At 42.8% G+C, this 26,453-nt stretch overlaps 1 protein-coding gene across 3 annotated transcripts in view; it reads right to left on the bottom strand.

Moving 5' to 3' along the window:
* The window catches only part of Gxylt1 (glucoside xylosyltransferase 1), a 39,684-nt gene extending 19,522 nt beyond the window's left edge, over positions 1 to 20,162 (bottom strand). For 2 of the 3 annotated variants that reach the window (XM_041672175.1, XM_041672176.1), the window contains exons 1-3: positions 19,891 to 20,162; positions 8,507 to 8,599; positions 2,886 to 3,057 (exon numbers count right to left, since the gene is read on the bottom strand). In XM_041672175.1, the coding sequence (XP_041528109.1) occupies positions 2,886 to 3,057; positions 8,507 to 8,599; positions 19,891 to 20,099 (474 nt within the window). In that variant the 5' untranslated portion in view covers positions 20,100 to 20,162. The remainder of the gene's footprint in view (positions 1 to 2,885; positions 3,058 to 8,506; positions 8,600 to 19,890) is intronic. The other variant, XM_041672178.1, reaches the window with a different exon arrangement.
* Between the last annotated feature and the right edge of the window lie 6,291 nt (positions 20,163 to 26,453).

The raw sequence follows: 26,453 nt of genomic DNA, 5'->3' as shown, positions 1-26,453 counted from the left end.
GTCTCATCTAAGGCAGTCTGTGTTCAAGGTCACTGAGATGGATCAGTCATACAGCACAGAGAAGCTGAGTTCAGGCCCCAGCACAATGCTGCAGAGGAGACAGAAGAACAACCAGGGCTTCCTCAGCAGCCAAACTGTCTAAAACAGTGAATTCCAGGCCAAGCAAGAAATCCTATCTCAAAAAGTGACTGAGCACTGCATTTACAGGTTGCTAAGCCTAACAGTCCAAATTTGACTGCCCTTCATTTCACCCATGTGAATTTTCTCAATCTTAAATTAAAATCAGAAAAATGAAACACTCAAATTTATTACTATAGTGTATATGATACAAAAATATTTATATTAGCCGGGCGGTGGTGGCACACGCCTTTAATTCCAGCACTTGGGAGGCAGAGGCAGGCGGATCTCTGTGAGTTCGAGACCAGCCTGGTCTACAAGAGCTAGTTCCAGGACAGGCTCCAATCCAAAACCACAGAGAAACCCTGTCTCGAAAGACCAAAAAAAAAAAAATTATATTAAGTGTCAAACTAATCTATCACCAGTTTAGTCCACTTCTGTAAAGTTTAAATGTGCCCTGGTATTCCTAATAAACTATTCTGGTAAATACTTACCCAGTGCCAATTTAAAAAAACCATTAGAGACCTAATATATATACATATATATATATATATATATAATATTTATTATGTATACAATATTCGGTCTGCATGTATGCCTGCAGGCCAGAAGAGGGCACCAGACCTCATTACGGATGGTTGTGAGCCACCATGTGGTTGCTGGGAATTGAACTCAGGACCTTTGGAAGAGCAGGCAATGCTGTTTAACTTCTGAGCCATCTCTCCAACCCTCAAAATACTTTAAAAAAAAAAAAACTATAACGAGTATTCCTCTTTAATGTCTTAAACTCACTTCAAAGTACTGCCTTGGTCCAGACTCAGTTACAAACTTAATTTACCACTGTTGCTCTAACAGCATATCATCCCGACAGGCTTAGCTATCGTAGCTATAAAACAAGGAGCAGTCACTCTCCAGAAGCAAGTCTCAAATCCCGGGCTCCTGCCTCAATCTCCTGATTAACTGGAATGATGAGCACAGGCCAACAGGCCCAGCTTTAGAATTGTTGGTTCAAATTACCCAAGAGCACACAGAAATGACCAGGAGGAGATGGGGTATAGCTTACACTAAGAGAAATGACTGGGGGGAGATGGGGTAGAGTCTACACCAACAGAAATGACCAGGGGGAGATGGGGTAGAGTCTACACCAACAGAAATGACCAGGGGGAGATGGGGTAGAGTTTATGCCTAACTGAAATCTCCCTTTGACGTACAACTATGTTCAAGTCCTTCAAAAAGCGTAAGTATCTTCCAACAAAGTTAAAGAGCACTTTTGTGACACCCTGCTTTGGTGTCCCTGTTAACTATTTTGAAAGAACAATAATTTCATTTTCCCTTTCAACTTACAGATCACTTAGAGATCTTTTCAACATTTACTTCAAAATGAAGTCTTTGACATTTTTCATTTAATATTGGAATATTTTACAATTTGGTCCATCATATATTCTTTCATCAAAATCAAAACCAAACGTTTAACTAGAAAAGGTTATAGAGCTGGGGCGGTCCTCAGGCCTATGTAATCCCTGAACTCATGAAACTGGGGCAGGGGGATCAACAGGAGTTCAAGGACAGCTTGGATCACACAGTCGAAAACCTGTCTCAAAACAACAAAACATAAACAAAAGCAAATTATACAGAAACAATCTGGATAAAGAGAATAAGATGATGAGTACAAAAGAGATGACTACAAGTACTTTAAAGTATAAGCACACACACTGCTTACACCTCGCAGAATTTAAAGTGTAAGCACACTACTTATACCACATAGAATTTAAAGCTCTTGGCCAAAAACTAAAAAGCTGCAAACAGCATTTTTTCTTCAACATGGAAATGAACTAATTTAACTTGGAAAACAAAGAATCTTTATACATAGTTAGATCAAACACAGACATCCACAGCAGCTTGAAAGCATGACTTAGCAGAGAGGTGAGTGGGGTGGGATGGAATAAGAGACACAAGTATCATCTCCACCCCTGGGAACACAAAGCTAGGAGGTGCAGGTCATCTTTCTTTGCGTACCCCCTAATTCCTCACGGGCAACTGTTGTTAGCAGGTCCAAGGCTGCCCTGAGTGGATAGTCTATTTTCAAATCTAACAGCCAGCTACAATCAAATGACTAAACTCATACCAAACAGAAAAAAGTCTCAACTATTAATGCAAAGTACACCCTTAAAGGAAAACAGCATTTTTCTTTCTTCCTCTTTCTTCTCCTTATACTGGATACAATATGGTTGTGGTGGCTGGAGTTTGAATGGCCATTTTAAACCATGAGGTAGAGTCTTATATTGAAAATGGCTTGACCACAGCCAGAAAAAAAAATAAGAGTCCTCCTTAAAGATGAAGAACTACGAAGCCGGGCGGTGGTGGCGCACGCCTTTAATCCCAGCACTCAGGAGGCAGAGGCAGGCGGATCTCTGTGAGTTCGAGACCAGCCTGGTCTACAAGAGCTAGTTCCAGGACAGGCTCCAAAGCCACAGAGAAACCCTGTCTCGAAAAACAAAAACAAACAAACAAAAAAAAACTAAACAAAAAAAAAAAAAACACATGCCTTCAAAGATGAAGAACTACCACGTAACATAAGCAAATAAAACCTTCAGACTTGTCAGGGGACTTAGGTTGCCTATTCTTGTTCAAAATCCAATCTTCCTCTACACTGTATCTGGACTCGAGAGCTCCCTCCCTAAGAGGGAAGGCTGCCGAGCAGACAGTTCTGGTACAGCAGACTATCTGATAGTAAAATCTCAAGTCCTTACTGTGTGTCAAGTACTTACTCTGTCTTTAAAGCTATCGTGTAGTTGGTCTTCAGCAAAAATATGCACCTGCAGCGGCTTGATGCTGAAAATGAGAGCTGACTTCAACATGGTCACAGTTTCCTCCAGCCTTTCACCACAGGCGACAACAGCAAGGTGCATTTTCTCAGTGGGCTGCGCTTTCAGACTATACCTAATAGCAAAGAGAGCATTTCCAACAGGTTAGCATGTAATTACTACCAAATGGTATTTTTACCATATTTAAAAACAGAAGTTTACAACTTCTTTTAAAAATGCAAAAGAAATATCAAGCTGCAAAATATTACAATATTGACTCCATCATCCAATTGTATGCCTTCCTCTCCACCAGTTTTCCACAAGCAACACACCTCATGAGGCAACTCTCCCAAGAACGTAGAATTGACTTCACTCATCTCCTGCACCAGGTGTCAAGAAAGGAAGCCTAAGTACTCTGAAGGCCCCCATTCAAGTATTTTAAAACTGTAGTTCCTCATTGAAACTTCTTCCAGTTCCCTTTAAAGCCCCTTCACATGCCTTCCACACCCCACAATCAGATCATTATGAAACAAGTCAGTCACAACTCATCCACAAATACTTCCACGTCACATCCCGTCATAAGCCAGGCTCATCACAGGAAATTTGCTCAGGTACTCACCAAGATAGGGAGAGATTTCTGAAAGGAACTCACACACACTGAAGTATCTTTCTGGAAGGAAAGATCTCCTCCGTTCCCCTTTCTGCCTAGGCAGGAACTCCCTTCTAACAGGGCAGTGGTATGCAGGCTGGAGAGCCCTTTCCTCCCTCTGGTGTGGGCATGAGCTCTACTGAAGGAACTGGACGGGAGTGGTGCCTTCTCCCCTATCTGTCCCCTTAATCCCTTCCCTCTTATCTGCCAACATTCCTAATAGGAACTGTATGAGTACCATTACACTCTGACAAGGAAACATGAATTTAGTTTATCTCAAAACAGCGAAGATATTCAAGGCACACAATTCTAGAGAATTCTATCCCATCTTCCTGTTAATTGTATTCAGATCCTATTGCTCACAATGGTTTTTAAAAAAGTCTTCATTAGAACATCAGCCTGTGGATGGGAAGATGGTTCCTGACCCCTCAACACCAAGGACAGAAAGGACAACTGCAGAAGATTAGAAGAAATCTTAAGCAAGCTTCTAGATGGCAGGAATTGGTGACTAAAGTTTCCTAAGCATTCATGTGGAAACAGCTATTCCAGTCATTCTGGCCCAAATGAATGAACGTTAAGATTCTTCATCACTGTTTGCTAAATTGTGCTTTATCTTAACTAAAATCCCTGCAGAGATAAAAAAGAAATCTTACCCCAAAAGAATTTTGAAATCACATCTACTTTCCCACCTGACAACAAGAAATCTTTAGATAATCCAAAGAACACCAGAGTGCTCTTATAATTCACTAAAGCATAACTTAAGTGGGAAGCACAGCGCTATCTGCTGTGAGGAGAGGGAAAGACACCTCTCAGAATGGCGTCAAGTGGGAGCTAGGCACACGGTCCTGATGCCCAGCAGGACCCCTCAGACACCCACAAAGAGAGGCAGCAGCTTAGTCACCCTGGACTTCAAAGGTATCAGACTGTGCTGCAGGCTCCCTCCGGCAGGCTTCCCACCCAGCTTGAGTTTTTATCAACGATCCTTCCAACTTCACCTCAAGTAATTCTAGGGACAGCTAAAATTACTGTGTTGTAAGCTACTGACTAGAAGGTTGTCTGAACTGTAATGGTTGATTTTGACTGTCAACTTGACAGGATATACCATGAAAAGGAAGAAAGTCTCAATGAGGAAAACTGTCTAGGGTAGGCTGCCTGGGGCATGCCCTGTGATAGTTTCTTACCTGGGTTTACTGACCTGGGAAGACCCACCCTAATATGGCAGCATACTAACTGGGCCCCGGGCTCAGTAAGAAGGTGAGAACAAGCCAAGCACTGGCATGAACACATTAATTCACCGCTGTCTATTCTTGACTGGGTGTGGGGCAGGTTCTCACATCCTGACCTCCCACAACAGATCATAACCTGGAATTTGGAAGCCAAATAAGCCCTTTCTCCTTTAAATTGTTTATGCGGGGACATTTTATCACAGCAACAGGAAATGACACTAAGACAGAGGGGAATCTGTAAACTCTGTGGGGAGGTTTAGGCAATTTGCCATCACTGTAGAGGCCTTCCCAAACTCAGTGCACTAGCGCCTCTTAAGGCCCTAAGCAAGGTCATGCCTTTCCTTGCTTGAGCAGTGGCTGAGGGTCTTCCACAGATCCTCTCTCATTTCCAATGCCCTCTTATACTCGAGGAGCCCGAGGCTCACAAAGAAAGGAAGAGCTGGAATGTACCTCAGTGCTAAAGCTCCTGCCCAGCTCACTCTGGTTCAGTCTCCAAAACCACCAACAAAAAATCAAAAACATATGACACTAATGATCAACATAATAAAAATCAAAAATTGAATCCATGAGTAAACCTAAATAAAAGGGGAAGGGGAAAAACTCTTCCAAATCTGCCAACAAATACAGAGTAAGAGAATCACCATGATGATTACTTTGCCAAAACCAGGGTATTTCCCACACCTATTTCAAAGTGGACACAGAGACTACTACAGAGCAGAAATGGAAGTCCAGGGCCTTAACCGTGTGATAAAACTTAGCCAACAATGCTGTTTATGGCACCAGCTGATCCCTTATGACACCATGAGCAAAAGCCAAAAGCGACACCAAATCCTTAATCCATTTATGAGGACCCAGGCAAATCAAACTAAGGATCATTCTGCAAAACCAAACTATCATGTCACAAAAGATGGGGGCCAGTAGAATGGATCAGTGGGTAAACATGCCTGAAGGCAAACCTGCTAAGCTGAGTTCAATCCCTGGAGGCCCTGTGCAAGGAGAGAGTCTTAGCCTCCTCTTGTGGAAGCAGACAGGAGAATCCAAGAATGTCTCCATTGTATACAGTAGAAAACCAGCAGAATCTGCATCAACAAGGCAAAAGATGAGGACCAACACCCGAGACTACTCTTTGACCTCACCATGACACAGCATAACACCCGAGACTACCCTCTGACCTCTACCACGGCAGAACACGTACACCTGCATGCAGAATCACGGAACACACACAAAACTAAAACAGGCATCTGTCACTTCTGCTGTCTGTCTGATAAAGGGTCACTGAAAGAGGGAGATTTAGTTCTACGTAAGAAAGTGAGTTTAAGGGCTGGAGAAATGGCTCAGCAGTTTGAAGCGTCTGCTCATTTTCATCACCCATATTAGATAGCTCATGACCACCCGTAACTCCAGTTCAAAGGGATCTGACACCCTATCATCTGGCCTTTGTGAGCATTAAGCACACTTGTATACATTAAAAAAAAAAAAAGGAAAAGAAAAAAGAAACTGAGTTTAAGATATATTACAGAATGATAATGATACATAATGCAAAATGGTTTTTATTTTTGTATTCACTTGGTATAAACAGATACAATATTACAAGCAGAAAGTGTAAAAGAGGAGTATGACTTAAAATCTCAAATTCAAAAGCCTAGTGTTACCACTGCAGACTCCAGCTACTTGAAAGGCTGAAACATGGAGACTACATGAGCCTATAAGCCAAATACAGCCTGGGACCAACACATGGATATCTGTCACACAGAGAGAAAACCTGATATCAACGTACCCTTGCCATTTGCTTCTAGGATGCATATTTGAGAATTTGATACTTTATGTATACTATTATAAATATTAAGAATGCAGCTTGTTGCCAGGAGGTGGTGGTGCACGCCTTTAATACCAGCACTCAGAAGGCAGAGGCAGGTGGATCTCTGTGAGATCAAGGCCAGTCTAGTCTACAGAGAGAGTTCCAGGACATCCAAAAGCTACAGAGAAATCCTGTCTCAAAAAAACAAAACAAAACAAAACAAAACAAAACAAAATTGCAGCTTGTATTTCAGGCAATAAAGAACTGCTGAAAGGGGAAGAATTAAGTCTTCCCCAGGGATGAGCCCTCTAGTTGGTTCTCCAGTACTAAGTAGTCATTTCTGAAAACATATGCATACAAGTTACTCAGTGGACTCAGTAGGGTGTATACATACATACATACATACATACGTGTGTATGTGTGTGCGTGTGTGTATGTGTGTGTAAAGAAAAAGAGGCCATAAATTTGAGGGGAGAGTGAGGGGCGGGCAGCTAGGAGGGGTGGTACAGAGCAGGAAATGATGCAATTATAATTTTTTTAATTGTTAAAAAAAAATGTGGTAATCGGCATGGTCACTGGCAAACAGACTTGAGAATTTAAATTAACCATAAAGATACTGCAAAAACATTTGAACTGTTTTTGCTCTTGAGAAAGGCACATTAGGTCATTCCCACATTCTCCACCACTACTGTCTCAGGAGAGCAACTGCCTACAACACTTGATTCTCTTCCTGAAGGCAAGAGCAGCACAGGCCCCAGTCCAAAATCTTCATCACACAGTGACTTTAAAAGGCAGTAAATAATGTCTTTTCTTTTACTCCTCCAGTAAGGATGTTCTTATCCTCTGCATCCCTACAAGCCTCTAGGCTAAAGCTAACATAGTCTTTCCTTGGCTGTCTCATCCCCTACAAAATGTGTTTTTAGTATACTAGCTTTTTGGTTTCAGGACATTTTGTTTAGGGCGGATATGCACACAGTATACACATGGAGGCCAAAGCATCATTGTACAATCTTCCTCTGGCAGGCTTGGCAGCAAGTGAACCATCCATCAGCCCCATCCAGCCCCATCCAGATGAACCATCCATCAGCCCCATCCAGATGAACCATCCATCAGCCCCAGGACTTAAACACTAGGCATTTAATACCCAGTATTAAAGCCCCTACCTTTAAATTTGGTAACTGACAAACATATGTGTGTAAACACACACATGAATGCATATGCACACATACATACAGAATGTGCATGTTATCTGTAAATGTCTAGGGGAAGCCTTGTATCATCTTATCTTAAGTAAGCCTGATTGTCAACTTAACACAGCTTAAGAGTTACCTGAGAGAAGAACCTCCTAGATCAGAATGGAACATAAGCATGTTTGGGAAGACTGTCTCCATGACTTAAGTGGTAGGACCCAGAACACTGTAGGCATGAGGTAGGTGGGCCTAGATTCTATAATGAAGGGAGCTGAGCAAGCAAGAACGCAAGCCAGCAAATAGCATCCCTCCATGGTTCCTCCTGACTTCCCACAGGAGTGGACTGTGACCTGAAAGTGTAAACCAAGCAACCCTTTCCTCCCAAGCTGTGTTTAGTCAGATTGCTTTATCATAGCAACAGAAAGCAAACTAATCATACCTACTTATCAATTTATTAGTAAAGGTCAATCATATATTCTCCTAAAACTTACAGCTTAATGACATTTAGAAAAAAATTTAGACCATTTTCATATAATATGTATTAAAATTAGTAATACTAGGAGATAAAAGAATAGAAAACCCAAGCAGTATATCAATTATTTAGTTATATGATACTAAATTATAGGAAAATAAACAGTTATGTTTTATTACAGTGAAAGGTTTGATCATCTCCTACCTAGTCTTACCTACTCTGATCTACCAATTAAATATTAAGGGCCTACCTAAAAGCCGCTTCCCAAAAGCAGTTCATTCCACAAACATCAGAGGGCAGCATCCAATAGTGATTCCAGTAACAGAGAGAGAGATCTTTACACCTGACGGTGAGAAGAAATAACAGTCCTGGGTGAGTATTCAGACTGCGCACTACCAAGGAGTTGACTGATTAACACATTAACTTCAAGTTCCAGTTTACAGCACGAAACTGCAAATCCAATTGCTATGGAAAATCAAAGCATTTTTAAAAAACTGATTTCTTTACTTAGGGCACACTGTTTGAAATAAAACCTTCAGACCACTGATTAGGTAGAATGTCCTACAACTATACATTTTTGTGGTCAGGAACTCTCTGGATACACTAAAACCTCTTCCACTCTGACATATGTAAGGCATTAATACATCTTATCTTTTTCTTCACAGACTGTGCATACTATCCTAGAAAATCATTTCACCCACATATTCTATTTACCACAAAAGTAGTATGTCACAAATACAGGTGTAATGGGAGGGAAAGATCATTAAATACATTCAAACTAATCAACCTGAACTACTTCTATGTGTTTCAAGCTGAAAAGCAGGCATTGTGAGGACAGTCACGGCTGCTTCAGCCTACACTCTGTTTCGATACACTACAAAAGCGAGATGTGGGCTTGCTTAAGGAAGGAGGTAAAAAATGGAAAAGTGTCACGTTGCAAAAATGTTTTTCACGGTCATTTCCTTCCAAAGCAACCATCTGACACCCGCTCACTACCCGAAGGCCTTCTGCACCACGTCACTGACTAGGACATCCCACTCAGCACCACAGAGCTTTGCCCTCCGTGGAGTCAACTCGAGGTTGCTACTCTAATATCAAAACTCTAGGAAATTTCAGACTTGCAAAACTCCTAGTCTGAATTTCCATAAATTTCTATGATCCGTGATGCAAAGCAGGAGCCCTCAGCCAGAAGGCGTCGTGCTCTCTCTTGAAGAATGCACACCAGACTAATGATGAAACAGACGATGGGACCAGGGTCTGACTGGTAAGTTTTTACATACTGCCTAGGAGATTCTCTATCTACTACATAAGCTACAGCACTGGGACTCTAAAGTCACTGGGCAAAGCTATGTTGTTATTTGCTTTTCCTTTGAGAGACACATCAATGCCTACAAAGTTGAGTGTTTTAATTTTTGAAAAGATTAGTCAGGAAAGTAAATGTGCACCCAACAGTAATGCTTATCTCTTGATTAGAAACTTTGTTTGTACCCTACTAGGGATAATTATTTGTGTTTAAAATATAACAGTTCTTATAGGCAGCCAAACTCAGAGGTATCCTAACAAAATACATATACGTCTTTCAAATTCAAGTGCTTGCACATCCAGTTAAGCCTAACAACAAACTTTTGGATAAAGACATTTTCAGTATCATTTTAACACAGCTTACTTACAATCAACACCTAGCATGTACCTTTGTTCTTGGCGGGGGGGGGGGGGGGGGCGGGGGGGACTAACCCTATTATTCTATTTCTCCTGCCAAACTACACAACAGGGTAAAAGAGAAATGAAAACGGAAATCTCAGTTGTTCAATAAATATTATTTTGTCAAGCTGGGTACAACAATACCATTTTCTGCTGCAGCTTTTACGCTATTTACACAACACACGATTGTGCGTTATTTCCTAAATCTGCTTAGTCCTAAGACCCCTTACTAGAAATGCAGACCAAGGATCCTGTCCTCTCTACCTGGTTAATCAAGCATCAGCAGAAGCCATGGTGGCTGGAAATGTAACCAGGCCTCAAAGCCAAATCTGAGTGAACATGGCATAGCAAGCAAGGACACAGGAGGAACGACGGTGTGGACGCACAAGTCTGGAATCCTTAGCACTCCAGAGGCTGAGGCAGGGACTCTTTAGTTCTAGGCCCCACAAAAGAATTTTTCATCAAAAGTACTACCACTGGGGCTAAAGAGATGGCTCAGATGTTAAGACTGCTCTTCCAGAGGTCCTGAGTTCAATTCTCAGCAACCATGTGGTGGCTCATAACCACCCATAATGAGATCTGGTGCCCTTTGGCCTTCAGGAAGACATACAGGCAGAACACTGTATGCATAATAAATATATATTTTGCAGCCGGGCAGTGGTGGCGCACGCCTTTAATCCCAGCACTTGGGAGGCAGAGGCAGGCGGATCTCTGTGAGTTCCAGACCAGCCTGGTCTACAAGAGCTAGTTCCAGGACAGGCTCCAAAACCACAGAGAAACCCTGTCTCGAAAAACTAAAAAAAAAAAGAAAAAAAAAAAAGGTAGTACCACTGGCTTGCCATATATGCATAAGGTATAGATATTGTTCCTTGCACCCATTCATCCCCACAAAAGTTACCAATAAAGTTGTTCATATAATAAATGCTGCTTATATACAGTAACAACTTAAAATCTTCTTTCCTTCCTTTCTTTTTCTTTCTTTCTTTTTGGAAACAGGGTCTCACTATGTAGTCCAAGATGGCCTAGACCTTGCTATTTCACACAGATGCACCTGCCTCTGCCTCCAGTGTGCTGAGATTAAAGGTGTGTGCTCACACCCAACACAATTTAGATTCTTAAGTTTGGATGTTTCAATGGATCCATGGTTACTAAGAACAATTTAAAACTTTTCAAAGCCTAACAAATCACTCATCACCGCTAATATTTGTATATCATCACTACCCATACTTTTAAGATATCTGCCTGCCAGGTAAAGGGGTGCATACCTCTTATCTCAGTACTTGGGAGGCAGAGTCAGGCAATCTCTGTGAGTTCGAGGGCAGCCAGAAAGCCATAGTTGAGATACAAAAAAAAAATTGACCACAAATATCTCAGTAGGAAAAGGTGACATACATGTTGACAAACCCAGAGAAGCTGCTGACACTGCTCAAGCCTGAGTAGCTTCAAGTAAACACCCATGTAAGCAGAAGGGGCTTCCTCAAACTGTCCACACACGCTAGCCACAAGAGTTTCTAAGTCAAGGGCCGCTCCTCAGTGTTACAGTTACAATAGCCTGCTACATCCCAAGGGATGACTTAAAGATGACAGAAGGCAGGGCCACAGACTTGAGAGTTGAATTCAAGACTGTTGTAGGCACTTGGCAGCCTAATTAAACTTAAATCTTCTAAATCTTTGAGATACACCAAGGTCTCTGGATTTTGCTGGTGCTGAACTGGAGAATCAAAGTTCAGTAGACTAAGGTCATAAATTCTAGGGCACTCCTACCATGAGGTAAGTAGAATTTATTTTACTTCACCCAAAAAGTAGGTCCATGTTTCTTGGACCGTTGAACTCAAGGATACGCACTGTAAGACACCCAAGGTGTTTGGAGAAATAACATGAGTGGGTGTAAGGCAGCAACCCAAGCTGGGCTTGCTGTCAGAAGCCAGCATTAAATGCCAGTTCTGTGAAAAGCTGACCTGCTGCAGCACTTGCATGGACCAGCAGCCTACTGGGTACTCTTCCAGTCAACATTGGCATCTGGGCCACCTTCCTCCTATCCACACCAAGTTCTTAATTCTCTCCCTGTTTATTCAATAAATTACCAACTGAATGATCAGATACACTGGCAAAACACTAGAAAAAAACACAGGGAGTAAAGCAGGCACAATCACACTTGTCTAGTAGGGAATGAGAAAGTATCACCTTGGATACTGCAATGTAGAATAGTTCCAATAGTTCCACAGTTCTCCAACACCACTAACTTGTACCCCAACTCCTCTGAGCTAAACCAGGAAATCCTGGCTGGACCTGGTCATCACTTGAAACTGACACTCTAAATGGCAATCCTCCTCTCCTGTCAGACAACCTCTAGGTGCACGCAGGCTCCCTCCTGTACTCATTTCCCTCCCTATTACTCTAGAGCACAGGGCCAATCCATTCTCTACTCTTACTCTATCCTTTGGCAATACCTTTCTAGTAAAATATCAAATTAAAGCCAGGTCATTTGTTCATAAGCTCGGATGACTACAAAGAAATGACATAAATACACCGACTCTGAACTGATTCAGCCTGTCCTTCACTAGGCCCTCTGTGGGATCGCGACACTATACGCACTTCACCTGCACTGTATTCTTAGACTTTTCTTGGGGGCCCTAAAAAGACCACCCCATATCAATTAGCCCTGCCGGGCCTTCTCCTGAATCAGAAGCATTAGGAAAACGACCTCAATGCTCATATTCACCCATCTCACACCCTGAACTAACGTAAGTGAGTCCTACTTGCCTCCATTAACTTTCCTCCCTCTAAAGGGAAGCTGTATTTCATTATTCATTGACTCTGGCCTGAAGTTACTTGCTTTGGCCAAAATAACATGTTGTAAGCGACTTATCCTAGGGCCTGGAGCATGATAGGCAAATATTCTACCACTGACTTCCAACCCCAGCTTTCTCACTCAACTTCTACAGGAGACTGAACATAAGGTAAGGACAGCTTCTTCACCTTAGTTTTAAAATGAGATGTCTAATGCAGAGTGACAGGCACAGACCTGCAGTGGTTAAGAAACTGTTACTGTTTATTGTTAATTTATAAACTGCAGAGAAGCTTGGAGATGTTAGAAAAAGCAATAAAGAGTGACAGAAGCCAAAATTCCCCTTTAAAGTATAAATTTAGAGACCAGCAAGATGGCTCTGCAGGCAGCTCAATCTCTGGAACCCACATGATGGAAAAAAAGAATTTGCTATAGGTTGTCCTGTCACCTCCACAGTCACTACAGTGCGCACGCACACACACACACACACACACACACGTTTGTTTTTTTTTTAAAAAAAAAGCTAATGTTTGAGCAACCACAGCCCACAACTTCCACCCCTAATACTCAACAGCACTAAAAACACCTATGTCCACAGGAAAGATGTATATGGCCAGGGAGTGTTGAGACAGAGGTCATCCTAGGCTATACAATAAACTTGAGGCCAGGCTTAGCTGTGACACTTTGTCCCCAAAACAACAACAAAAGTAAATATAAATAGATGTTCATAAATAGAACTATTATTCATAACAGCCAAACAGCAGAAAACTACCCAAATGCTTATCAATAAACAAATGTGTTAGATCCATTTAATAAAATACCAATAGTATACATGCTACAGATGAACCCTAAAAACACAACCTAAATGAAAGAGGCCAAACTCAAAGTTCACACTTGGTATGATTCATTTATGGAAAATACCAGGATAAGCGAACTTATGAAGACAACAGATCTGTGGAAGTCAAGGGTTACAGGACTAAGGAATGGAGTGACTCATGGGTATGGGATCTTTGTCGGGCAGTCATTAAACTCTAAAAACTAATGCATACATATCTGGATGGGAAGAGTCAGGCTCTTTCTTGATTGTAATGCCATGTTGGGAAACACAGTATACAGACAAGAGTTAAAATTCTTTACTGGGGGGCTAAGGAGACAGTTCATTCAGTAAAGTGCTTGAGAAACAAACAAGGACTAGGTTGAGATGCCCAGCACCTACATAAAAATCCAGTGTCACAGAACACCTGTGACCCCAGTGCTATGGGTAGAGACAGGATGACCCCTGGACTTGCTGTCCAGCCAGTCTAGCTCCAGGATCAGTGAGACTTGTCTCAGAAATACGGTGATTAAGAGAAGACAACCTCTGGTGTACACACACACACACACACACACACACACACACACTACAAAGACAAGGAAAAGAGGTTTGGCTGCTCTTGCAGAGGACAGAGTTTGGTTCTCAGCACCCATATCAGGCAGCTCAAACTGCCTAAAACTCCAGCTCCAGGGGATCTATTATCCTCTGACCTGCACACACATGCAAACACTCACACATATACACAGAAATGAAGACGAATCCAGAGAAAACAAAACACCAGAGATACACTGTGTCTTCATTTCAAATATCCACTCTCCCTCCCACTTGTGAAAAACAGCTTTTTAGGTCAGGGATAGTAGCAAACACCTGTAATCCCAGCATTCAAGAGGCTGAGGCAAGCATAAGCTATAGAGCAAAACCCTGTGGGAGGGAAGAAGGGAAATAAAAGTGTGTTTCTGAAGACTACAGTGTTATTAGATTCAATAAATAAAGGTACATGAGCAATCTGAAGACTGTCCTGCCCACACTCAGAATAAGATTCAAAATCTTGAAAAATAATGGGGGTTACCCAGTTTTTACTACTCAAAAAGGTACATAGATGTTCAACCCTCAAAGCAGCAACTCTAAACAACCAGCATATGGTGAGACTGCGAGGGAAGTAGCTATGTTATCAGTGACACAGGGACGTCCCTGAGTGTGCGTGTTGGGCCTTGTTACCAAGTTACCTAAGGTTTCATACACAAAGCTTTAGGTTCTGAATATAAGCAAACAAATCAAGGGGTGGCACAGGTCACAGGAATTTATATATGTAATTAAAATGCTCCAAACTACATAATCACACTGAGAGAGACAGAGACAGAGACAGAGAGAGAACTGTGCAAAACATGGTATCTGGATGAGTTCTTGGAGACTACAACGTCAACTTTCGGGCATTAATATTATCCTACACTGATTTATCTTCTGGATATAAAGAAACTCACTCTAATGTAAGATGTTACTACTAGGAGCTGGGTGAAAGATGCATAGGGTATCTCTAAACTTACCAAGAATTAGCATTTATTTCAGAACAAAAATTTTCTCACCAGGCAATGGTGGCACACGTCGTTAATCCTAGCACTTGGGAGGTAGAGGCAGGAGGATCTCTGTGAATTCAAGGCCAGCCTGGTCTACACAACTAGTTCCAGGACAGGCTCCAATGCTACAAAGAGAAACCCTATCTCAAATAAACAAAAAGAAAAAAAATTTTTCTTCTCAAAAGAAAACTAATTTAGAATAAGACACATTTCGGGGCTGGAGAGATGGTTCAGTAGTTAGAAGCACTAGCTGCTCTTCAGAGGTCTTCAGTTTGATTCCCAGCACCCACATGTTGGCTCACTGCCATCTATTGTGGGACCTGATGCCCTCTTCTGGCATAAAGGCATACATGCAGATAGAGCACTCATATGCATAAAATAAATTTTTTTTAAAAGACACCTTTTCAAAATTGTCAGTAATTACAAATTTTTCAAAAAGTATACTCTGGACTGCAGCACACACCTGCGATCCTAGCACTTGGAAAGCCGAGGGGAAAGACTAAGTTTAAGGCCAGCATAAGCTACAAAGAAACCCTGTCTCAAAAAAAAAAAAAAAAAATACAAGGCGCTGGAGAGATGACTCAATGGTTAAAAGCACAGGCTGCTCTTCCAAAGGACTGGGTCCATCTTAGCTAAATTTTCAGAGGATCTAACCCCCTTTCTGGCCTGAGAGCACCAGGCATACATGTGCTACACAAACACACACGCAGGCAAACCATTCACGCACATAAAATAAGAATAAATGCATCTTTAAAAAAATGTTTTATTTTTTAATTTAAAAAAGCATAAAGCCAGGATGGATGGCTGGCAGTGTGATTCTTTAATCCCAGCATTAAAAGGCAGAGGCAGTGGATCTCCCTGAGTTCCAGGACAGCGCCAGGGTTCAAAACAAAACAGTGTGGTACGAGCTACTTGGGAGGCTGAAACAGAGGGTGTGAGTCTAGGAGTTGAAGACCAGTGTGGGTTCTAGTGAGACCCTGCCAAAGACACAACCAACCAAAGCTCTCCACATCAACACCTCTCAAACTGGGAGCGGATTAAATCCAAGATGTCTCCCGAGTAGGCAGGCCCTGAGTGAAGATGAGCAGACACATCCTCAGTGCATGTGAATCATCCACAGGACACATCAAGGACCTGATGCCTCAGACCCATGGGACCCATGAAGCCTCTCCCCCTCAAGCCCCACCCCCGCTCCCATGAGGCTCCTTCCTCTGGCCCCAGTGTGATGACTTACAGTGTAGATGTACTGACCAGGATGTGCAAAAACTACCGACTGCAGCTTCTTCCTGACGTTTACAGCCTATGAATTCTCTACTCCAGACACGGCTCCCAGATAACTCCCCTGTGCTGTGGCAGCACTCCATCAGCCTTTCTGTCCACGTGGCCACATGCCTGCCCTTTCTTGGTTCCCTCACTGTGCCAGTCAGGTTTCCAGGACCAAGTCACGCAGGATATAACAGTCTTCTGTATTTTATTAAATTAAAAAAGGTGGGGTTTTATTTTTCATTTCACAATGTCCATAATAATCACAAGACTTCTGTAAAATCTGTATACAACATAAGTTTTTCTTTCTCTATAAAGAGTCAAGGAAAACTTCAAGCAATCCACTGTAAGAATGTGGAAGGCTGAGTGCGGGGCTACAAGGCAACAATACGATCTCAAGCCACGGGCGCCTGGGACATACAAGAGACCACAATTGGAGCATGTCAGAGGAGAGTATTCTCAGACTACGGGGAAATTAGCGGGATTTACATCTGCCTGGGCAACTCACTTGCAACTGCTGTGTGTCTAACTTCTAGCTCTCTACCAGATCTTCCCTGGGTCTTGGGTCTCTAATTTCATAATCACTCAGAAAGTGAGGAAAGGGTAGTGTCACAAGCAGATGGTACTGAAACAACTGCACAATCATCTCAAAGAGTGATCACAGAGCACTCTCTTCCCCTGACAAAAAACAAATCTAGATTATGGTGTTAAATGCTTTTCTAAAAAATGTGTGGGAGGAGGAACTCTGGAACAAAGTTCATAATAAAGATAAAAAAAGGAAAAGAAAAAAAAAGCTAACCTGAAAACAAAAAGCTTTAAATTCACGCAACATACATTTTCCAAACAAAACTGAAGTTATTATTCAGAGAAAAGAATTCCAACAGTCATGACATAGGTAACAGTATTTAATATTTAAAATAAAATCTCTAGGCCATTGGATACCTTTAATCCCAGCACTCAGATTGCAAGTTCTAGGACAGTCAAGGCTACAAAAAGAAACTCTACCTCAAAATACCAAAAAAGAAAAAAGAAAAAGAAAAACAAAAAATCTCTAAGCCAAAAGTATACTTCTTAGTCAAATGAGTATCTCCAAGGGTACATATTAATTACTACTTTTTATTAAATATTATGGATCAGGATTATGCTAAGTACGTGGACTGTTTTTGTATGCTCCCACCCCACCAAAAAATTCTGATCTTTGATGTGATAACGATCATTAATGTCGTGGGTACCCAGGCCTTTGGTAGGTGATTAGAACATAGACATTACTGTCCATGGAGAAGAGAGAGGCTCTGGACCTGCCTGGCTATGAGAGAACACAGCAAGAAGGTATAAAAAACAATGGACTCCTGTTGTTTCCAAGCAACACAGAAGTTTTGCTATAGCAGCCCAGACATCACTCAACAAAGATGTGACGTAGATGCCACTATGTTGTTCAATAAACTGGAATACAGTATGGCACTGGTGCTGGAGGCCTCATTAACGAGGCAGAGTAAGGGGCTTACCTAGGTATTTCAACTTTCTCCCGTGTTCAGTGCCCCAACTCCCCTCCTCTTCAAAATCAGATTCAGGGAAGAAGGACGAAACAGTATTGCAAAAATAATGATTAAATCTATCTCTCAACTGTATCAGGGGATCTCAGTATTTATTTGCATCTTAATAATACCCCATGTTTAAAACACAGATGTCTGGACTTCACTGTCAGGCATTCTAGTTTAGCAGGTTTCTTACTGGAGTCCAGGGAACAGAACTTTCCCCAAAGTAAAGAAAAAATTAGAAAGAAAGAAAGAAAGAAAGAGAAAATAAAGAAAAAAGGGGGAGCGGAGGACTTAACTTTTAAAATTAAAACATCAGCTACAGTGCCAGGTACCATACTATGCAATCTATGCAACTACTCATTCAGTTCTCACAAACAGTCCATATCTAATGAGGAAGTCCAGAGCCAGTGTGTGTCAAAGGTTAAGTCCATGACTCAAAAGCCCTCGCTCTCTCCAGTGTTTAATTCTCAGTCTATCCCACCAGGGTCTCCAGTACTCAGCAAAGGGAACTTGATGTCTCGCTAATATGAGGAGGAGGGAGGGAAATGACAATCATTTCTGAACGGGCATCCAAATATCCAGTTGCTAATATTCAATACACACAACTTTTATTTGTCAATTATATCCCAATGTAGCTGAAAATTTATTATCTACATTTTACAGTAAAGAAATTAATACACAATAAAGTAACAATGTGATCAAGGAAACCTGCACCGGTGAGAGCATGAGAACACAAGTTTGTATGACTAAAACTTATGCATTCTCTGTGTACTAAAACCCTGGAGGGAAGGAAGTCAGCACCTGGCCAGGCAAATCCTTCACCACTGGGGTACATAGCCAGCCCTGGGTCTGCTGAACCTGGATCTCACTATGTAGCTCAAGCTGGCCTGGAACTCATTATGAAAACCAGGCTGGCACTGAACTTGCCATCTTTGCCATCCTCCTGCCTTACCTCCTGAGTGCTGAGAATACAGGTGTAGGACACAAAACCTGGCTTGAAATAATTGTTTCAAACCGTATACACTAATTGAGAAAAGATTTCTCTGAAATACTAGTCTTACCATTCAATATGTTTTACTTTATGGAGTTGGAAAGATTTTTTCCCCCCAAGAAATTCCTGTTCTGTAATTCTGGGCAATTAATACTTTTTTAAAGATGTGGCGAATGGTATCTAAGGATATACCCAGATCCCACATTCCTCTGACTACGATCAAATCACAATCCCCATGCTGCTTTTCCTTTGTACCTCCCTTCTCTCTGGATGGCACACAAATGCTCAAAGAGGGTACTTTTTAATTTCCCTGTCTTCTACTCTTCAATACGTGCCCAAAAATACAGGTATCCTGAAGGCAGTGCGAAACACTCGGATTGTTAAGTACACTGCCACAACAGTTTTCCATTAAATTTCACAATTCGAACCCTGGCAGGGATTTATGCAAATCCACCAAATCATTATGGTGTGCTATAAATACCCAATTTTTAAAAAATGAAATCTTCATCCCACCCCTCCCATAAAATATGAGCAAATAAAGCATCGCTCTCAACTTCCTCCAAGTTTCCTGATAAGCCGAGTATTTCCAAAACAAAAATCATAGATCACTTTATGCCACGGCCAGATTTATCTAAACACTGCGACTGCTGATGAAAATGCTAAGATTTCTGATGAAAATTTAGACACCTGGGAGGTGGGGACTCAACAAGGGCGCCAGCCTGATTCTTAAATAGCTCAGCTTCAACTCCATGGAAACAGGAGGGAATTCCCTCTAGCCACAGTGTAACCGGGATTTTTGTGGGTCATCACTTACTCCCAACGAACCTTTTAGAAAGTGGCAAGTTAATTCAATTTCTAACTGCTCTAGACAGGGTCTAAGGCCAAACAGAAAGTTCTCGGTTCTAAAAGAGGCGCGTCCCGCCCGCGGACTCACAGATCCCAGCGCCACACACTGCGGCCCGTACCTGCCCGGCCGGTCAAAGCCCGCGCTGCCCGCGCCTCTCCCGGGGCCGCGTCCGCCGTCCGCCAGCCAGGAACCCATCGCCGCGGCCTGCGGCCTGCGACCTCCGGCCGCTCCTTCCTCCAAGGACACTGCGAGCTGGCTGAAGGCGTACAGCAGCGAGCAGAAGCCGCAGGCCAGGCACAGCCCTACAACCCGCAGGTAGCGCCGCATCCCGGCCCGCGCTACCGCCTCCGCCGCCGCCGCCGCCGTCACCGCCACCACCGCTGCCGCGCCCGCCCGGGCTAACTGCGAGGAGCCGCGCCGCGCAGCCGCAGCGTGACTAGCCGGGTTCCCGCCCCGCCCCGCCCCGCCTCCGAATCCCCGCCAGGTTCCACTCCGCCCCGCCCCTCCCAAGCTCTGCCCCTCCACCACGCCCCTTACCCTGTCGTACCACGCCCCTGGCCCGCCCACCTCCGCGCTAGCCCCACCTTCACGTCCCGCCACGCCCCTAGTCTGCCTTGTCCCTCCTCCGGGCCACGCTCCAACTCCCGCCCGGGCCCTGCGGCGCTTCCGGAAGCGGAGCTGCGCTCGGGAGCAGGCCGTCAACGGAGCAGAGCTGGACGCTGTGTAGAGGTCGCCCTGCTCTGAGCTGCGGAGAGGCGTAGCGAAAGGAGCGGGCTCTAGGCCCATGACCTAAATCTACGATTCTTCCACTGCGTCGTTTGTGACGCTGAACAGCTTGAATTCCAGGGTATCGCCGCGTGACTAAAAAGACAACGCGGTTTTCCGCAGTGGCTAGCTCTTCCTCGCCTCATCCTGCTCCCCACGGACGTGAGCCGCGGGTCTAGACTGTCGGCTTCGTGCAGCCTCCTAAAGCGGCGGTAGTTCTGGCTGCTCTGCCTGCCCCTCCACACATCAGGCTGGGAGGCAGGGGTCCTTCCTACCTTTGACGTTTTTAGACTTCGCTTACAACCTATTTGCATACCAAAAACAAAGCTGACCTTTTCCAGGCGGAGCCTCCCTTCCTCCCCCCCTCCTCCTACTTCCTTAGCCTCTTCCACCGCCTTGAGCTCGGCTCACACCGAAGCTTAGTGGGGACGTTGGTAGTGGCGAAGATATTTTAATTGAGTGCAGTTCGAGTATGCAGGCTGGTGCGGGAGATCTACGGTGACGATTTTACAAGGCAGAATGACTAGTTAAAACTTCGTGATTATCCTTAGATACCTTCAGTCCCTGAAAAAGGCATTCGTTGACCACGCGTGTCTGACTTAACATCCTTATGACTTAAAACCTTTAAAACAATCTCAGCGGACCACTGGTTTCCACCAGTCTGAAAGCTAAGGATGTCATCAGTTAAAGATCCAAAACCTCTGTTTTTCCTCAGTTTGCTGTAATCAGCCTGACGATCCAACCGGTGCCTGGAAAAATGCCTTAACTTCTTTCATACTGTGACTATGTAAGTGCTTCCATGTCGGAACATGTATTCCAGGCAACCCGAAACCATGTGTCCGGTCACCCATAATTGGCTCAAAATAAATTCACTTATTCCCTTTCAAAAAGGGCTGTTTCACACAGACAGGATAGCCATCTGTAAGGTGTGGACACGCCCAAAAGTGCAGTCAGTTGTGCCTTCCAGTATACATGAGAGTTCTTGGCGAGGGTGGCCCTAGTGAGCAATGAAACCTGCTCTTGTATTCAGGGGATTGAGAGAAGTGTGATGCCAGGATAAGAGAATGCAAGAGTGGACACACAAGTGCTAAGACTGCAGAAAGGTTAGCAATTACAGCAAACTCTTGGGAAGTTGAACTTGATCTGCGTGAAGGGCTTTTAAGGAAGGAAGTAACATGATCACACTTGCATTTTAGAGTGATTCTGGCTGCAGTGAAGGTTGGAACAGAGATTGAAGAAAGTGGGCCCAAAGCCAAAATTGATGCTTAAACACTTTAAAATGCACACAAAAATACATTAAACACACATGTAAAATGCACATAAACAATACATTCAAACACTTCAATATTTTTAAATGCACACTTAGAAATACACACTTAAAACACAAACATTTAAAAATGCACATATTTAAAAACATATAGACAAACACACTTAAAAGCATACACTTAAAATGCATGCATACTTAAAACAGGCTTCAAATGCACACACACACACGCTTCATAAGAAAACCCACACTACTGAATTGTTCAAGTTGCATCTGGGTCACGGAGAAGTCTATCCACAAAGGACAATGTGAGGAAAAGGGTGGGCGCAGCAGCTTTCACCCCTACACCAAGGGCTGGCTCTGCAACCATGGGAAGTCACTAGATGAACAGTGGGCTGTTTCCTCGCCTTAAGGATTAAACTTCTTGTCTTACCTAAAAAAATAAAAAAGAAACCCAGTGAACTATCAATGTGTGAAGAGAAAGAAAACATACATTGGTTCATTCAATAAATATTTATTGCATATTTACTACATGCCAGACAAGAGGCTCAGATATACAGTATTCAGAAATTAAAGGAGTGTCCTACCCTCAAAAACAAACAAAAATACTCATCTTTCTAATAATACACCTTACAATTTTTAGAGAAATAAAGATTAAAAAGTACAGAGAATTACAAAAGCACTAGCAAGAATGGAAAATGAGAGGATGTGACACTAGCTGAGTAGGAGCAAATACCCCGGCAAAGAATGTTCATTTCAGAGATGCTGAGCACACTTGACGACTGACTTACACATGTAATTCCTGCACTCTGGGGGCAGAGGTGCCGCCACAAGCCAAGTCCAAGGCCAGCCTAGTCAACATAGTGAGCAAACTGAGCTACAGAGCTTGGTCCTATTTTTAAAAAAAGGAAGGAGGGAGGGAGGGAGGAAGCAGTGGAGGGGGGGGATAAAGGAAAGTTACTAATAGTTTTTTCCCCCCGAAAAAGAAACTACATGTAGTGATCTCGAATCACAAATCGCTAAAGTTATGGAATAGTATAAAGGGAAGCCAGCCAACAATCTATAGCATACAGAATAATCATGTTCTTGACATGGGGTTTCAAGACCTTGTCATGTCATCACACAGCAAGTCCTGGTTACCTGGAAAGGTGAAGTCACTACACGTTGCATTTTTATATTCCAAAATTGACATTTGTTACTAAAAACAACTTCACCTATTTCAGCACCGAGCAGGTATTTCTTTCACTTACCAGATGTATGTATTCCAAGTCTATCTCTAAGTACAACACTAACTGTCCAGTGTCCAAATTCTCAACAGCAAAGTACAAACGTCAGTGAAGAGAATGAACTTTAAGGACAGGCATACTCGAGGCGGCAGGACTGCAGGCAAGGGTCGGAAAGGAGATTTCAAAGCGGTAATTTGTCAAGGTTTCCTTCCAAATACAAACGGTCTCTATGAGAAAAAAACAAACAAACCTGACTCTGGACTTACACTGAATTTTAAGAATCCTCTCTTTGAGAAGGTACGGTGTTAGAAAGATGCCTGCTCTTGTGGAGGACCGAGTCTGTCGCGGGCGCTGTGGGGCAGCTTACATCCACCTGTTAACTCCAGTTCCAGGGGATTTCATGCCTTCTTCTGGACTTCACGCACACTCAGACATACACACACGATTAAAAATAACAATGTTAAATGTTGGTGCTCTCTTCTCTCGTTCTTTCCGCCCATCCCTCTTAGGTCACTCAAACACGTATGGAGTCCTGTCCACTATTTCCTTCCCATTTGTACCTCTGAGTTTTTTATTAAAATGAAAAAGGAATTCTATGGGAGATATCCTCTTGCCCAGGCCTCCCTAGTGCTAGGATTAAAGGAGTATGCCACCACCGCCTGGCTTACATATCAGTATTTTAATAAAGAGAAAATGATACTTAGCTAGCTTTGGGAGTGTACACCTCTAATAATAACATTGGAGAAGCTAAGACGGGAGGTTTACAAGGTCTGGGCCAGCCTAGGCTATAAAACGAGACCCTGTCTCCAAACAAAATACAAAATGAAGAACTGGCTAGATGCGGTGGAGCATTTTAGTGCCAGCCATCAGAAGGCTGACGCAGGTGATCCCTGTGAATTCAAGGCCAGCCTGGTCTACATAGCGAGCTCCAGGACATCTACATAGAAACACAGTCTCAAAAACAAAAAGTGAAAGTGTCCCTCAGACTATCTCAGACTAACTGTGCTCTTTATTCTAGACTTCCGCCCCTCCCGCGCCTATTCTGGAAACTCAACCTGCTCCATGTGAAGACGTGTTTTCTGTCTTCCTAAGCGTCTCTCCTCCCAAGCTAGTTTCTTACTGTCCACATCTTCCCGTTTTTACTTAACTCCCCCACTCGACAGTAGGCACAGGGCCATCTCATTTTTGCTATAATTATGAAGCAAAGGGCATAATGAAAAGAACACACATGGGGAAACCTAAATCATTAAACCTTGGTCCTCAATTTAGTTTCTGAATTTTCCTATGAAAAGTTTACAGAAAGGTGACAACCAGAAGGGAGCTTTCTTCTACGAGTCTTTAAGTGAAAAATCAAGATACAACCTCAGGCCCTAGGAGGCACTCCTCAGAAACTGCAGGGAAGGCAGCAGAGGCACTAGATTCTTGCCCCAAATTTACTTTTGCCATATTCTCACACTTAGAATAAAACAGGAAGAAGGAGCTGGACAGACGGCTCAGTGACTGAGAGCCAGGTTTGAGTCTCAGCACCTAAATGGTGGTTGACAACTGTTTATAACTCTAGTTCCATAGGATCTAACATGATGGTACAGATGCATACATGCAGGCAAACACTCATACATATAAAATAAAACCAAACACAGGCACACACCTATAATACCAGCACTTAGGAAATAGAGGCAGGCAGATCTCTGTACTCCATGAGTTCAAAGCCAACCTGGTATACACAGTGAATTCCAGAAAAGTCAGGGAGACATAGAGAGACCCTGTCTCAAAAACACATTTTTAATTAAAATTTTAAAAGAAAAACAAAACATGGTGGATAGAGCCTGAATAATAACACTGGCAGCACCTGCACAAACATACTTTACACACATGTAACAGAAAATATAGGAAACATGTCTCAAAATACTGACACCTTCTGGAACTACTGATTTTTCCACTGAGTTATCTAGTATTTTTATAGCATTTCGAATGGTCAAAAATTGGCCAATCTCATAATGACCGGATGATCTACACAGACTACAGTCTCATTAGTACACTGAAGTAACATTTAAATGATCTGGGCTAGTAAGTATGTATGTTCAGAACAGTTTTTATATAAAGAAAACTTGTCTGCAGTAGCTCACAGTGCACTAACTTGATGAAAAGCAGTCTAAATTATTAAACACATCGCTGCCCTACTTAGCAGCTTGTGCTGAGGAAGCTGTTTATGATTAATTATGAGGATGACTAATCACTGCGTGTCACTAACATGCCCGAAAAGACGAGTCCAGAAGCCTGGCCACCCTGACACCCTTCCTACTGCCTCTTCCCTGCGATCTTCCTCCCTTTCTTACATGCCAACACTTCCTCACCTGCGCTTAGCAGAGCTTGTTCTCCTCACTCTCATGTCGAGCAAAGCCTTCCTTGCTTCCTGCTTCTGTGCTGCTCACTGTTTGCCTCTGGCTATTTCTGTCACTGGCTTTTCTGAACTTCAACTTTTTACATTCTTTGCTCCAGGCTTCTGCACATGTTGAGAAGGTAAACAGCACAAATTCAAAGCATTATCATTTTACTGCTATCTCGCTCCCCCATTCTCAACTGTAAAGTCACACAACAGATCCCTTTCTGTGACTAGCTCCTATACCAAATCCTCACAAAGATCCCCAAAGAGGTAAGCGCTAAGAAAGTATAATAAGAAACTCAAGCCATTTACCATTATGTATACAATATGGCAAAGTACATTCTTTTGGGCACTGAGGATTTATACCTTAAAGAAAGATGACAAACGCTGTCACCTTTAGTTGATTTTATTCCTCCTATAACTATACTTCATCTGGACTGTTGTCACTATAATCTTAGAAAAGCACTTAATAAAATCTTAATTAAACCTTAATTAAAAGCTTTAAGCCATTAGGTCATCAATCCCCACAAAAGGTTTTAAGAGTGTCTATTCTCGTGGGCTTCAAAGTTCACTTTCATTTCTGCTTATCTCTAAGGTAATAAACTGAAAAATACCCAAATTCTTTCAGGGTGGAATCCGGTTAAAAGAACCCACTGCTGATGGGGCTGGAGACACGGCTCAGTGGCTAAGAGCACCTGCTGCTCTTGCAGAGGACAAGAGTTTGATTACCAGCACCCACATAGGAGCACGCAATTGTCTATAACTCCAATTCCAAGAAATCCAAAACCTTCTTCCAAGCTTCGCAGGCACTAGGCATGCACATGGTGCACACACATGTATTCAAAGCAAAACACTCGTACACATACTCAAAAAACATAAAACAATCCACCGAATAAAACTACATTACAAATTTACAAAACAGCTACGAATATACCCTAAGCCCTGCTGAGTAGTCTTTTGCATATTTTAACATCAAGTGCATGTATAAATGGAATCTGCATGTCTTCCTGATATGAAGTATATCTGAGGTAGAGTGAAATAAA

This window comes from Microtus oregoni, unplaced genomic scaffold (assembly GCF_018167655.1).
Source record: "Microtus oregoni isolate MIOR12 unplaced genomic scaffold, Mior012 000022F_ref0000154, whole genome shotgun sequence".
NCBI lineage: Eukaryota > Metazoa > Chordata > Mammalia > Rodentia > Cricetidae > Microtus > Microtus oregoni.
The sequence above is the reverse complement of the archived record's forward strand: the minus strand, read 5'-3'. Positions and strand labels throughout refer to the sequence as shown.